Source organism: Apodemus sylvaticus, chromosome 15 (assembly GCF_947179515.1).
Source record: "Apodemus sylvaticus chromosome 15, mApoSyl1.1, whole genome shotgun sequence".
In the NCBI taxonomy this organism is placed as follows: domain Eukaryota; kingdom Metazoa; phylum Chordata; class Mammalia; order Rodentia; family Muridae; genus Apodemus; species Apodemus sylvaticus.
Window position 1 is genome coordinate 79847003 of NC_067486.1, and position 14819 is coordinate 79861821.

A 14819-nucleotide genomic window follows, 5' to 3' on the forward strand; every position below is an offset into this window, starting at 1 on the left:
TTGCATTTTGTTTTGTTTGTTGGAGACAAGTAGCTCAGAGTAGCCTTAAACTTTTATCTTCCTGTCCTTCTTTCAAATGTGAAGATTACAAGTGTAGGGGGTAGCACTCCTGACAGATTTTATTGTTCTCTTTGATTAATGTATAATTCAATAGGCAATAAAGTTCACTAACATTACCAGCACAGCTTGAAACATTTTTGCATGTGTGTCCACACACATGACCAGGCTCTAGCTGAAGACAGCACTTTAGAGCTACAGCAAAGGTTCCCCCGCCCTTTCCCCAGCAGTAGAGCCTGCTAGCATTCGGAACCCCAGGATCATAGTTTCCCTACTTGGAGTTTCATGTGTAGGGATTTACTCTCAGTGTCTGCTTTCTTTTGTTTTTCGTTTCGTGAGATCTATTCATAGAAGGAATAGGACCAGACCGACTATATTTAAGAAAACACACAGAGGAGAGAGGAAATGAGGGAGGGAGGGAGGGAGGAAGGGAGGGAGGGAGGGAGGAAGGGAGGGAGGGAGGGAAAGAGAGAGAGGAGAGAGACAGAGAGACAGAGAGAGATGATACTTGCTCAATTGCTTCCTATGCAGTTGTGTCATCTACATTACCTTTTATTCATGATATGAATATACTTCGAGACTAATGTCACATTCCTGTTATATGGTCTTTTATTTTGTAGGCCCAAAGTCTCCATGAATAGCGGAGTAGAGAAACCTCTGAGAATGACAAAGATGTCATTCTGAAGATGGCAGAATGAAGATAGAAAGGGAGGGAGGGGGGCCGGAGCTAAGCAAACGGCAGAGCTGGAGCTCAGGGCACTGGTCCTCAGTGGGCCGGTATTACAGAGACTAGGGAGGGCCTTAGACCAGACTAGAGAGGCCATGAGGCAGTTGTACACCTCAAACCTTTCTGTTTTAGAAGCAAGTGACACCCAGGTAAGCGTCTAGGGATCAAAGAGGTGTGAGATGGTCATGTGACAGGCCCTCAGGCAGCTCACTTCTGTGCCAGTGGGGTGAGCCTGGGCAGCTGGGACAGATGAGGTGGTAAACTTCCATGGCCCCTGCCCAGGGGCTTGGCACGTATTTGGGGGAGTTTTGTGGTACAAGAAGGATACTGGCAGACTGTACAGAACTTAAGAGTTTGGGGACCAGAAAGGCAAGTAGTTTTCTCTCATGTTTTCTATTAATGCCCCCTTTTCCTGAGTGTGTGTGTGTGTGTATGTATGTATAGTGTATGTGTGTATATGCATGTGTATGTGTGTATGTTTGTATATATGTATGTGTTTGAATGTGTATGTGTGTTGGTGTGTGTATGTGTGTGTTTGTATGTGTATGTGTGTGTTTATGTATGTTTGTGTGTACATGTGTGTATTTGTATGCGTGTGTGTGTGTGTGTGTGTGTGTGTGTGTCTTGGTTTTACTTTTCTATTTTCACAGGCTCAGTAAAATGTGCCTGCCCACCCCAATTCTCTGAGGCCCAGGTAAAAAGATCTCAAATGAGAAAAATAGGTAGTAACTTTCAGCCTTCATGCCCCAGGCCCTCTGGGGTTCAGGCAATTGGGCTTAGGGACAACTTGGTCCAGCCCTGGCCCAGGATTGTCAGAGATATACAACCTAGGGAGAAGTGTTGTGTGACTGAGAGCCTAAACAAAGCACATGACAAGGCCTGACACTAAGGAATCTGCTCAGAGATCCAGAGCCTGCAGGGCGCTCTGAAAGTGCCTGCATTTCACAAGAGTGTGGTGAAGACTTAGCCACTTCTGGAACAGGCTGAGCCACTCAGAGAGGAGCCAGTCTCTGCCAGGCTCCTGCTCAGGGGAAGTGGGGGCAGGGCAGATGGAAGCCGGCTGGGCTCCTGTCACTGGGAGGAGAAGGTTAGGTGGAGACACAGGAAGACCCAAATGGCACAGGGGAGCCCATTGGAGACAGGGCAGAAGAAGAGTCCTTGCACTCGTAAAGAGAGGACTAAGTTTCTCTTTTTCTCACACACAGAACAGTTTTCTGGCCCATACACTGAGATGAAGTTTGAATGGGGCATGGCGGGTATGTAAAGAATCTTGTAGGTGAATCCCAGGTGATGGTGGTGTTGCAGGTAACAGGTTATACAGGTCTGGTACGTAGACATTGTGTGGGGATGAGATCTCATCATAAGCCTAGGCTGTCCCTGGACTACCCTCCTGCCTCAGCCTTGCAGGTACAGGGATCGCAGCAATATAGCCTTAGTTTTAAAGTAATGTTAGCGATCCTGAGTTAGATAATTGGCTCAAAATAACACACCTGAAATATACAAAGGAAACGTAAAAAGTTGTGTGCGGCTCAACTGACTCACAGGTGGTGTTTTAATTATTGTTAATGTTTCTATTCACTACTGTGTGATTTGGGGCACTCTACCTCTCTGTGTCTGAACACGGGCCTGCACCTTTAGGCCAGATCCCATAGCCTGAATCAGGTAATACCTCCCTGCAGTTCTTTCCGGGACAGAGTTAATTCGTGATCTGTGCTACAATTCCACAGTTCTTAATCTGAGGTACCCAATCATCTGTTCTCTGTCAAGTGTGCTGTGCTGAGCCAAATCAGGAGCTGTCCTCCCTCACCTAAGAAATCATATAAAGCCAGCCCTTGCATGGTGGCTCTCACACCCTCCCCCTCCCCCCTCCCCTCCCCTTCCCCTCCCCCCTCTCTCTCTCCCTCTCCTCCCTCTCCCTCTCCCTCTCCTCCCTCTCTCTCCCTCTCCCTCCCTCTCCCTCTCCCTCTCCCTTTCCTCCCTCTCTCTCCCTCTCCCTCCCTCTCCCTCTCCCTCTCCTCCCTCTCTCTCCCTCTCCCTCCCTCTCCCTCTCCCTCTCCCTTTCCTCCCTCTCTCTCCCTCTCCCTCCCTCTCCCTCTCCCTCTCCCTCTCCTCCCTCTCCCCTCTCCCTCTCCTCCCTCTCTCTCCCTCTCCCTCTTCCCTCTCCCTCTCCCTCTCCCTCTCCTCCCTCTCTCTCCCTCTCCCTCCCTCTCCCTCTCCCTCTCCCTCTCCTCCCTCTCTCTCTCCCTCTCCCCTCCCTCTCTCCCTCTCCCTCTCCCTTTCCTCCCTCTCTCTCCCTCTCCCTCCCTCTCCTCCCTCCCTCTCCCTCTCCCTCTCCTCCCTCTCCCTCTCCTCCCTCCCTCTCTCCCTCTCAGTGAAGCTCCTCTTTGGACTGTGAAGGAATCCCCTCTTTCTTGTTAAAGCCCATCATGCTTGCATCTTCATATATTGGAGTAACAAGTCTAGCCACTATTATATCTTCTGTAGGATGAGGACGTGCTTTAATATGCTTCTTAAAGCAAAGCCTCTCACAACAAGAGTGCTTACATCTGTCTCCCTGAGACCCTAAAATAGCCGTGCCATGTTTGTGTGAATCTGTAAGTGAATCAGGTGAAAGCAGGCTTGCAGGCCTGAGATGTGCGAGTGCACCACCATATGCCAGCTGGCTCTCTACAGGCAACCTGCTTTCTGATGACTCTTAACTCATAATGAACAGGCTACTTTCGAAGTTTTGCAGGGCCAGATCTGAACAGAAAAAACTTCTCTCGTGTTCTTCCAACTTTTATTTTGTTTACTTGAGTCTTAAAGACTCTCTATTGTATGCATGTTAGTGTCAAAAGTTGAGGTTCTCCTGTCTCAGCTTCCTGAGTACCAGGTTTACCGCCACATGACACCACTCTAGCTGCATTCAAGGCTTTCAAACACCTTTAAAAAAACTGCTTGTCCAAAACTTATTCTCAAGTACAACTGAACCTAGAATTCCTAGAAAAAATTAGGTATGTGCTGCATTTTTCTGCACACTCCTATAATCTCAGCTAAGGCTCAGGCAGGAAGAATATGAATTTGGCTACTTAGTGAGATCCTGTTTTAAAAAAAATTATTTGAATCTAAAACTGATATCATTTACAAATGAATACAAATGAGCAATTAGTTGGCAAGGTTTGGCAAGAAGCAAATTAATTTTTTTTTAGATTTCTTTATTTGTATGTGTTGTGAGAAAAATAGGAGCAGCATACTGTGAAGGCTAGAGTTATATTTTAAGTTTAAATTACTGTGTTTAAAAGGTCAGTTGATGGTGGGGCACACTTTTACTCCCAGGTGGGAGGCAGAGGCAGAGGCAGAGGCAGGCAGATCTCTGATTCTAAGACCAGCCTGGTCCACAGAGCAAGTTCCAGGACAGCCAGGGATACACAGAGAAACCCTGTCCTGAAAACACAGAGAGAGAGAGAGAGAGAGAGAGAGAGAGAGAGAGAGAGAGAGAGAGAGAGAGAGAGAGAAGAAGAAGAAGAAGAAGAAGAAGAAGAAGAAGAAGAAGAAGAAGAGAAGAAGAGAAGAAGAAGAGAAGAGAAGAAGAAAAGAAGAAGAAAAGAAGAAGAGAAAAAGAAGAGAAGAAGAAGAAGAAGAAGAAGAAGAAGAAGAAGAAGAAGAAGAAGAAGAAGAAGAAGAAGAAGAAGAAGAAGAAGAAGAAGAAGAAGAAGAAGAAGAAGAAGAAGAAGAAGAAGAAGAAGATCTCTAACTGGTAAGCCTCACATTTCACAGGACAGATAACTTCTTGGAATGTTGGGAGCTATTGTATAAGATAACAAGCCATGTGTTTTCATTTCAATAAGCAAGGTTGGTTGCCCCACCTGTACAGGAGGTGTTGATCACAAGTAGCCAGGAGGAGCATAGGCAAAGAGTACACTTGCCTCCATTATAACAAGGCAGGAAGTATATAGCCCTGTGAGTTTTGTTTTTGTGAGCACCTGACTAAGCTTATTCACTGCCATTCTCTGGGGATCCTGGGTATGGACTTGGCCACTGTCTATCATCCTGGCCAAAATTAAATAAAGCTTGCTTAATTAGACAGTTGTGGATTTGGTCTTTATCCTCGCAATTTTCAGGTTTAGCAATACCCTGCAAATTAAGAAGTTCATGGTGTTAAGTCCTGATACTTTACAAAAAGAATATTTAAGAATATGTTTCTGTGTCTTAAACCTGACATAACCTGCAAAACATGTGACCCCATTTACACGATTTGTTTCCTTGTCTTCCTTTTTTCATTGTACTTCTCTAACAGTACCTAACAGCCAGTTCACCCTTGCAGCTGTTTTCAATTAACCTTTGATCTCTTCCCATAAAAGGGACCTCAAGAGGCCAGTAAGGGGATGCTATCTAAAATCCCAACTTAGGATGAGACAGTTGGCTGGCCAGTCCTGAGTGCATCTCTAAAATAAAGCTTGCTTAGTTACATAAGCATGGATTTGGTCTTTCTCCCTGTGATTTTCAGGTGTAACACTGCACAAATGTTCTGTCTGCATGTATAGTATGTGCACCACAAGTGTGCCTGTTGCCTCTAGAGGGCAGAAGAGAGTCAGATCCAGTGAATCTGGAGTTACAGATGTTTGTGATTCATCATGTGGATGCTGGGAATTGAACCAGTGCTCATAATACAGCAGCCCTTCTCTCCATCTTCAAGAAGCCATTTGTTTAAGGAAGAATTAATGACCTACATCAAGAAAAGATTGCATTGGGTGAATCGTTCCCAGGTTCACCGTTTCAAAGACCACTCACTGACAGTCCTGTTGGGATCATTCTGGTCAGCAAATCTACCTGCACTACAGCAGTCAGCTATGCAGAAACGCTCTGTTTACATTTCTATGTGCTGACTTCACCTTTATTTGAATTATCAATTAGACAACAGGGACCACAATATCACCACAATATCCATTGAACTGCAGAAACCTGGTCAGGCATTCTGAGCACCGAGGAACCATTTCCACGGGCCTACTTTGATCAGTGACTCCACCAAGAGCAAGTAAAAAGTGTCAAAGAAACATGTCTAAAGGTGATGGCATAGCATGCTATTGAGACTTAAAGACACTGAAAACTAGACCTGCCGCTGGATTTGACTTCCAAGGGATTTAATCACCACCTCATTCTTGGTCACATGCAGAACTATCAACATGACCTTAGCAATAAGGTCCATGCTGTTCTCAGCATGCTGAGCAAGGTTTCCTTTTTGTAACCTGTAATTTGCTTGGCATGTTATCAGTTCCCCTCGTGGTCATTCTTCCTTTCTCTTATCATATGCTAATAAGCCTACTGTGTCATTAAATATATTTAAATTAATTTTAATTCTTATACCCAGAACCTCTACCTCTCAATCTTCATTAGTAAGGTAACCCCTCCACGATCATTACTTTTAAGTCCAGACTGACTCAAACAACTGTGTTACCACTATTGTATTGTCCTGGTTCAGCACAGTAGATCATCAGTATGGAAAGTTCACATCGTTTTACCCATTATCATTTTGTTTCTTCTTTTATTACAGGTAGGATATGAATAATGAGAGTCCCTGATGTGTGAGTGTTAACCAGGCAATTGTGAGGCTGTGGTGCTTTCCACATAACATTCACAAAGTGACAGCATCAGGGATTAAGAAAAAATTAATATTTTATACATGGAAAAATATAGCTACATAAGGAGGCCACATTTTATAACTCTGTGACCTCCCTGCTTGCAATCATCCTGTATTTCCATGCAGCCTGCAGTTCCTTAATGAGTTTGTCAAAGAATTTCAGCTGTGAACACTGTGTGGGAAGAGGTGGTTTACATGCAGGGCTGTGTGTCTACATGGTTTAGTAAGATCATCTATTCACCACTGAGCCATTCTCTTGCTCTGACTCCTCAAGGGCAGGGACCTTGCTTTCTTCTTTGATGTCTCCCAAGAGCTTACACATAGGTAACTATTGCATGTCCTAATCACTGAAGTGATCAGCTAAACCATCAATTTGTCTTCCTTCTTCCTCTCAGGTTGGGTGTGTGAACCTTGGTTCACAGAGGTACATAAGGAAGGACTTGTCTCCTCGAGCCCTCAAGCAGAATGTGCAACATTTCCATACCACTCTTTGTCTCTCCAGGTGAGGAGCAGGTCCTCGAGCCACTCCAGGGTGAGGGACAAGTTTCACATTATGTAATGAAGCTGCTATCCTATCTTATTTTCCAAGACTATCAATAGGTGTGGTCCCTCCCAAGGCAGGGTACTCCACTCTTGGGCAGCAGCTCACGTCTTAAGAGCTGAGCATGACCTCACCCTTCAGCCAGGCCTCTGAGCAGAGGTGAGCTGAGAGACTGCTCACATTATGGAGGGCCTGGACTAAAGGACTAAAGGAGAGTCTGACTAAACTATGTTCTTGCATTGCGTAAAGGCTAGTTCCAAGTCCTTGGAAAAACGTTTCTTCTTGGGCTAGCCTTGAACTTGCTGTCTTTATGCCTCGGATTAAGAGCTAGGATTACAGTAGTATGCCATTTCATTGACCAAACACTATAGTCTGTTTTCATCTTTCTTTTTCGAAAGAATAGTGCTGTGGCTCGGTACAGTGTTTACTTAGCATGCCTGAAGCCCTGGGTTTGATCTCTTCATCATTGAATCAACGTGGGGAAGGATTGAGGACCCCAGAGTAGACAGGAGCGCCAGGGGAAGACCAACAGAGGCAACTCACCTGGACCTTTGGGGCTCTCAGAGACTGAACCACCAAACAAAGAACCCACACTGGCTGGACTTGGGCCTCTCTGGACATATGTAGCAGATGGGCAGCTTGGTCTTCATGTAGGTTCTGAACACCCGGAACAGGGGCTGTCCCCAGAACTGTTACTTGTACATGGGATACGCTCTTCTAGCAGGGCTACCTAGTCTTGCCTCAATGGGAGAGAATAGTCTCGCAGAGACTTGAAGTGCCAGGGTGGGGGGATACCCAGGGGTTCTCCACCTACTCAGAGGAGATGGGATGTAGGAAGGGATGACCAGGATGGGTGGGGTCAGTAAGAAGGATGTAAAATGAGTAAGTAAAAAATTAAAAAAATTAAAACATATAAAATAGAACAGACTCCCTAAAAACCAACCCCACTTCATCTTTAAACAAACGGTAGCATAACACACCTATAAATCTGTAACCAATCATAGCGGCTGAACTTCCAACCAATTAAAGACTAAAAGTTGCCCAAATATGCCTATATATATATATATATACATATATATATATATATATATATGGAGCCTATGACATGACTTAGTGGGTAAAAGTGACTGCCACCAAACCTGATGACCTGATCAACATTGTATAAAGAGAGAATTGATTCCCAGGAACCAACATTCCCTCAATGTTGTCCTCTGTCCTTTGCAAGCACATGGTAACCACTTGTACATGCGTGTGTGCATATACATGAATGTGCACATACAAAACGTATATGTAACAAAATTGCCCTTACAAAGTAAGTAACAACTTCAGCCAATGAGGTTATTACCTTCTCGTGTGTTGGGCAAGTAGTGTGTATACACATTTGTGTGGCTGTGTACACATGGGTGTATTTGCATGTGTATACATATGCATATGAAGGCCAGAGGCTAACTTTGTGTCTTCTTGTTCTTCTCCACCTTAGCTTGTGAGATGGGGTCTCATACTTACTCTGGAGCATGGTAATTGACTAGATCCCCTGGCCAGTTAACTCCCGGGATCCACTTGTCTCCACCTCTACAGTTCTGAGCTTACATCCCTGTCTCTCTGTGGATGCTGGGTCTCTAACCAGACTCTCATGCTTGCATGGTAGGCACAGCATGTTACTGACTAGCTACAGACCTATAATGGAAGGGAGACATTCTTAGACCAAAGGGTCTGCAATGCTTCCTGGCTCTAGAATCTTTTTTGTTTAGTATTCTTTGTTAAATTTAACTGGTGTCAGTGTGTGTGTGTGTGTGTGTGTGTGTGTGTGTGTGTGTGACTATGTGTGCCCAGGTGAGACCAAAGCAGAACACTGGGTGTCTTCCTCTACCAATCCTCACCCCCTTGTTCTGAAACAGGGTCTCTCCCTGAACCAGAAGCTCCACATTTGTGCTCCTAGGCTGCCTGGTCAGTGAGCTCCGACTGTCTCTGTCCCCTCTGTAGCCCCTCTGCCAGGGTTACAGGCTACACAGCTGTGTCTACCTTTTTACACGTGTGCTGAGTGTTCAGACGCAGGCGTCATGCTGGCAAGCTCAAGGAGCCACCATTTCCCTGGTTCCTTTCATTTACCATTTTTGGATCAGGAGCTCGGGGAGCCAAGAGTGACCACAACGGCTGGCCCTGTCAGCTGCTGGGAATACACGTGTGAATCAGCATGCCTGTCTTTCCCTGTTATTCTCCTTGCTGAACCCTGATCATTTCCACCTCTGCAGGTCATACTACATAGTGCCTCCCTTCTCATCCTCCTTGATGCCAAAAAGTGACCTCTGGGACTCAGGGATTCCCCGCTCCGACCTAGGGCCGCATTTCCTGGACTTATGGTCATCCTTTGTCAACTCTTTCCCACAACACTAGATTTCCACTCTTGGTTTCTTCATCTTTAGGATTGATCTAAGCCTCTTGACTTATCTTGTCTTAGCATTATTTGAGTTGTCACCAAGAAGGCTGCCTCATCCACCCATCTAACCTCTTGGCATTAATTGGTCTGGGATTATGGTATTGAACAAGTTTCAAAATACTTTTCAGCATCTTCTAAGATGTCTAAAATGTAAAATGCATAGTAATAATTTTCTTAACTATTTAAATGTATTAATTAATCTAATAATTAATTACTGAATATTTGATTTAATACTGAGTCATTAACTATTAATTTAATAATTGAATTGGAAATTATTTAAATTTAGCCATTAATTAATTATAATTAATTTAAACATTTCTTGAACTTTAATTTTTAATTTTTAAAGGTAACTGTCATCTATCTTTAAGTCCTTCCCCCACTAGATAAAGCTTGGGAACAAAGTTCAACTCGGATTACATGTATATTAATACAGTAATCAGAGTCTTAATAATGAAATTTCTCTGAAATTAAATTGCTATTTTTATTTTGGAAAATTTTCAAAAATGACAAGCTGACAGAAATCATGCCTAAGTGCCCACGTCCTGATATGCTGGGAATGACAGTCAATTTTGAGTCACCTGGGACTGGGCTTAGATGGATTCGCCTGTTTGTGTCTGAGTTCGAGGCCAACTCGGCCACAGAGCCATGACTACACAGAGAAAACTAGTCTCAAAAACAGAAAACAAAATAGCAACAACAAAACAAAAACACAAAGAATCCCCAGCATTTGAATGAGAAGATTGGCCTTTACAGAGAGCACAAGGCTCTTCTAGCCCTTGAAGGGCCTAGGAAAGACTAGCTACACCAGTCACCACCACCTAGAGATCTCTTATAAAACTTAGGAACTCAAAAATGCAGCCTCAACCTGGCCCTGGTTTCCAGCCTATCTGTCCTGTCCTGCAGATTTTGAATTTGCTGTGCTTTTCTATCCCATCTGTCTGTCTGTCTGTCTACCCATCTCAATATCTTGCTTTTTTTTCCTTCAGAGAAGAGTAACCAATGCACTCCTCAGGGTCCAGATGTGCAGACAAACCCCACGCTAAGCACAGGGAGATAGGTTGTCAGCCTAGGGAAAGCATGCCTGCTTCCCACTCTAGACTCATCTTCTGTTACTATAATTCCCTTTCCTAAATCATGCTTAGGATCTGCTGACACTCACATTTGTTTGTTTGTTTGTGTGGTGCTAGGAATGGAGCCAAGGCCTCCCGACATGCTGTGCAGGCATACCACCCCCGAGCTACCGCCAAAGTCCCCCACTGATATTTGTCCAGCAAGGAATTGAATTCAGCAAGTACCTCTCAGCTCGTGTGAGATGCAGCTCACATCCTATACTTCTGCTCTCAGGTGGAATGAGGACAAGTTGTAACACTGCCCTCTTATAAAGAATGTGCTGTCAACCTACGAGAGATGGGTTTGTCGGATTCATCCTGACACCGCGGCTGTGCTAAGCCTGTGGAGTGAGACAGGGTCAGGTTCTTTCCAGTACAAAGCTAATGCAACTTGGAGAACAGTTTTTAGAGAAAAGAACTTAAATCCTCACTTTTGTGAAGATTCTGTGACATATAAATTGTCAATGATAATATGAACACTGTTCCCAGGGTCATGAGCGCAGTATAACACAAGGAGACTCAAAGCTTAAGTTTCTTAGTCATAGGGAGAAGCAGGTTCTGGCTCTGGGATATTTTGGTGGAAAATAGCTTCTGCTTGGATTGGTTCCTGCCCTGCTGGGAAGAGCAAGCTTGGGGTGTGGGGGACAGAGGCCTAGATCCTGTTTTGGGAGAATGGGCTCCTCTGTAAGATTGACACCTGGCCAGTGTGGACTGCTAGAGCCCCGGCTCCCCTCTCTGATGGTCTCCAGAGACCATAGCCCAGGCTCTGCACATCACTGCTTCTTTTTGGATGCCTATGGCATTTTAAAATAGCTGCCTTGTCTGCTGCCTGCAAATCTCTGTGCTTCTAGAAGCTTTCCCTGCTGGGAGGAGCACAGGCCTGGCTGTAAGGGGAAGGGAAATGCAGTTGGCTTCATGTGCCTGCTTCCCAGCTCTTCTTTCTCCATGTGCCTGACAACCACCCCCTCCTGTCCCGGCACATCTATACACTGCCAGGTGTTTGGTGTCTGCATCTCCTTGAAGACAACCACCAAGATCACTGATACCCAGCCACACTTCGTCGCATTCTTCCCCACACCACTCTCCGAAAAGAAGATCCAAGCTTTTCTTCCATTTCTCCCCAGAAGCATTCACACAGGATACAATACGCATAACAGATTTTCTGAAGGAGATGGATGGAACAAGTTGTTTTGTATCACAGCAAAAACCAAAGCAGCACGAGTTAATTGCTTGCTCTTTTTATTTTATTTTGCAGGGCTAGTGAACCCAGGTTCCCAGGCACACGGGGCACACAGCCTACTTGTGGAACACACCCACAGACCTTACATTTGCTTAAACATGTTATTGACATCTTGTTATTTTTAGTGTATGTGTGCCACAGATTTGTCAGAGGACAACATTCAAAGTCAAGTCTTTCCTTCGACACTGTGGGTCGCAAGGTGAGGACTCGTGCCCTCGGGCTTCTGGCCACACTGAGCATCTCACCGGCCCTAAAATTACATTTTAATCACCTTATTACAACCACCTTTGAGAATTCCACCCAGGCCTCTTTGCTCTCCTGACTTGAACCCTTGGTAATCTGCCTCCTCTGCCTCCTCTCCCTACTTTCTCAGTTGTCAGAAGTAGACCTCAGTTTAAGTTTCTTTCTTTCTTTCTTTCTTTCTTTCTTTCTTTCTTTCTTTCTTTCTTTTTCTTTCTTTCTTTCTTTCTCTCTTTCTTTCTTTCTTTCTTTCTTTCTTTCTCTCTTTCTGATTTTTAAATAAGAAAATTTACCAAAAGCCCAGAAACCACACAGATGAGGAAACAGATTGGAGACTGACCTGGATGGAACAAAGTGATAACTAAGACGTTATCCTCGGAGCTACAAGGTTTATTTGGGGATAAGGAAGCTAGATCCTGAGATGGAGAGCTGTGCTGCGGACTCAAGACAGTGTCTGCCCCTACACACCTCCATCCTGTGGCACAGCTTCTGCATTGAGCTTTTCTAGTTCTTCACCACTGGATTCCATAGCGCAGCGCTGGTACTTAGCTCCAAGAGTCTTTGTCCAGGAAGAAAAGCGATGGTGCCAGAAACTGCAGAGGCTATAGATGCCAACCAGCAGGGCGACGCCTAAGGCCATGTGCCAGCAGAAGAAGATGGTTACAAATGCCAGGTCCATAGGGTTTTCAGCCTTCCAGGGCTGTCCAGTGAACGGTATATACATCTCACAGATCTGCAGCATCCATGTACTCAGCACCAGACCCATCCAGCTCTTAATGACCCAAAGCGGGGCATTGTCGGGGACCCAGATCTCCACCGTGAGCACCAGGGCAATCAAGAAGGCAGGCAACAGTAACAGAAGATGCACTCGGATCTCCAAGGCGCCTTTGTTCTCAATATGTGTTATCATCAGCAGTACCAGCACATAGAAAGCCAGGGCTTCGGCTGCCCGCTCCAGCTTCACGCTCCAGCGTGCCGGTTGTGCGTGGCTCACAATGTCCACTATGCCACTGAGGAAAAAGAACCCAAACATGGTTACATGCTGCCAGTTGTCCTTGAAAACAAACAGCCGCCGGGGGTCCTTCCAGTCTATCATCTTCAGACGGTTGACCCCTAGGGGGTAGAAGTATTCACCCAAAATGCCCAAAGCGGAGACAACCACCTTCACCATTGCTTCATAGGATATCTGCCCGAACAGCCTGCGTCCCAGCAGCTTCCTTGGGAGCAAGGGGTGCTTGAGCACCATTTGTTTCCGGAGCAGGGCTAAGGATGTTAACCATGAATAATAGACCGCGAACGCGAGGAGGCCAACTCCCGGCAGCAGGTGTCCTACAAGGGTTCCCATGGCGCCTCTGGGTGCTGAGTTGGAGAGGAGCAGAGCCAGCAGAGGAGATGCACCTTCACTGGCTCGCCTCAGAAGCCTCACAAGAGATTCTTGGGGCCTGCAGCAGCGATCCAGCTCTGCCACCCACTTGTAAGAAAGAAGATCTGAGACACTCCCAGGGTGGGGCCTCTAAGTAATGTGGTTTTTAGTCATCCCAGAGTGTTCCTGCCTGAGGCTTACTGGGGCCGAGATTTCAGCTCCTACACCACGTGGCAGGGACTACAGATTGGGCTTGCCCTCCCTTTCATTAAGCCCCATGCCCCAGCCCATCGGGGACAGGGAAGGGAGAGGAGAAGCAAAATGCTCTGGCAGAGGAACTGTAAGCTGACTACTACTGGCTGCTAGTGCCAGGCATGGGGTATTTCTCTCCTTTAAATCCCTCAACAGGGGAAATGTAGAAATGGCCCAGTGTCGAGAGTGCTTTCAGCTCCTGCGGAGGACCTCAGTCCTCTAGCACCCACCTGGGGCAGTTCACTATTCCCTGTGTCTTCAGCCCCAGGGGTCTGTTGTAGTAAATAGTTCATCTCAATCAGTCATTTCTACCCCACCTTTGCCCATTCAGTTCCCAGATCACAAATCTTTATTATATTTATTATATTTATAATAAGCCTTAATCAGCTCTAAAGCTGGGCAGATATCAACCTTCTATGACTGTTTTGCCTATTTCCCTGCCATATCCCTGAGATATGGCATGCCATGTTCTGCCTGGGCTGCTCTTACTCTGACTGGCCAGTCCTTGTGGACCATTCTCACAATCCCTTACCCCACAGTGTCTTCTCTCTCCACTTTCTCCCTCTTCCTCTCATGTGGTCCTGCCTCAGATCCCCAAGCCCAGGAATCTAAACCTCACCTACCTCTCTTCTGCCCAGCTGTAGGCTGTCTGCATCTTTATTTTTTTATTGATATATTTTTATTTACATTTCAAATGGTTTCCCCTTTTCTGGGTCCCCACTCCCCGCAAGTCCCATAAGCTCTCTTCCCTCCCCCCCTTCCTCCATCTACCCCTTCCCGCTTCCCTGTTCTGGAATTCCCCTTTAATGTTGCACTGAGTCTTTCCAGAACCAGGGGCCACTCCTCCATTCTTTTTGGACATCATTTAATATGTGGACTATGTCTTGGGTATTCAATTTTCTAGGCTAATATCCACTTATCAGTGAGTGCATACCATGATTGATCTTTTGAGACTGGGTTACCTCACTTAGTATGATGTTCTCCAGCTCCATCCATTTGTCTAAGAATTTCATGAATTCATTGTTTCTAATGGCTGACTAGTACTCCATTGTGTAAATATACCACATGTTTTGTATCCATTCCTTCCTTGAAGGACACCTGGGTTCTTTCCAGCTTCTGGCTACTACAAATAGGGCTGCTATGAACATAGTGGAGCATGTGTCCTTATTGCATGCTGAAGAACCCTCTGGGTATATGCCCAGGAGTGGTATAACAGGGTCCTCAGTAAGTGTCATG

General features: G+C 45.6%; 1 protein-coding gene across 1 annotated transcript; it reads right to left on the bottom strand.

Moving 5' to 3' along the window:
• Positions 1-12428: 12428 nt before the first annotated feature.
• LOC127665579 (transmembrane epididymal protein 1A-like) lies at positions 12429-13313 on the bottom strand. Its single transcript, XM_052158029.1, has one exon. It carries the CDS (start codon positions 13311-13313, stop codon positions 12429-12431), a length of 885 nt encoding a protein of 294 aa, XP_052013989.1.
• Between the last annotated feature and the right edge of the window lie 1506 nt (positions 13314-14819).

Coding starts and splice junctions, on each gene's coding strand:
- LOC127665579 (XM_052158029.1), bottom strand. CDS start 13,313: ATGGGAACCCTTGTAGGACACCTGCTGCCGGGAGTTGGCCTCCTCGCG.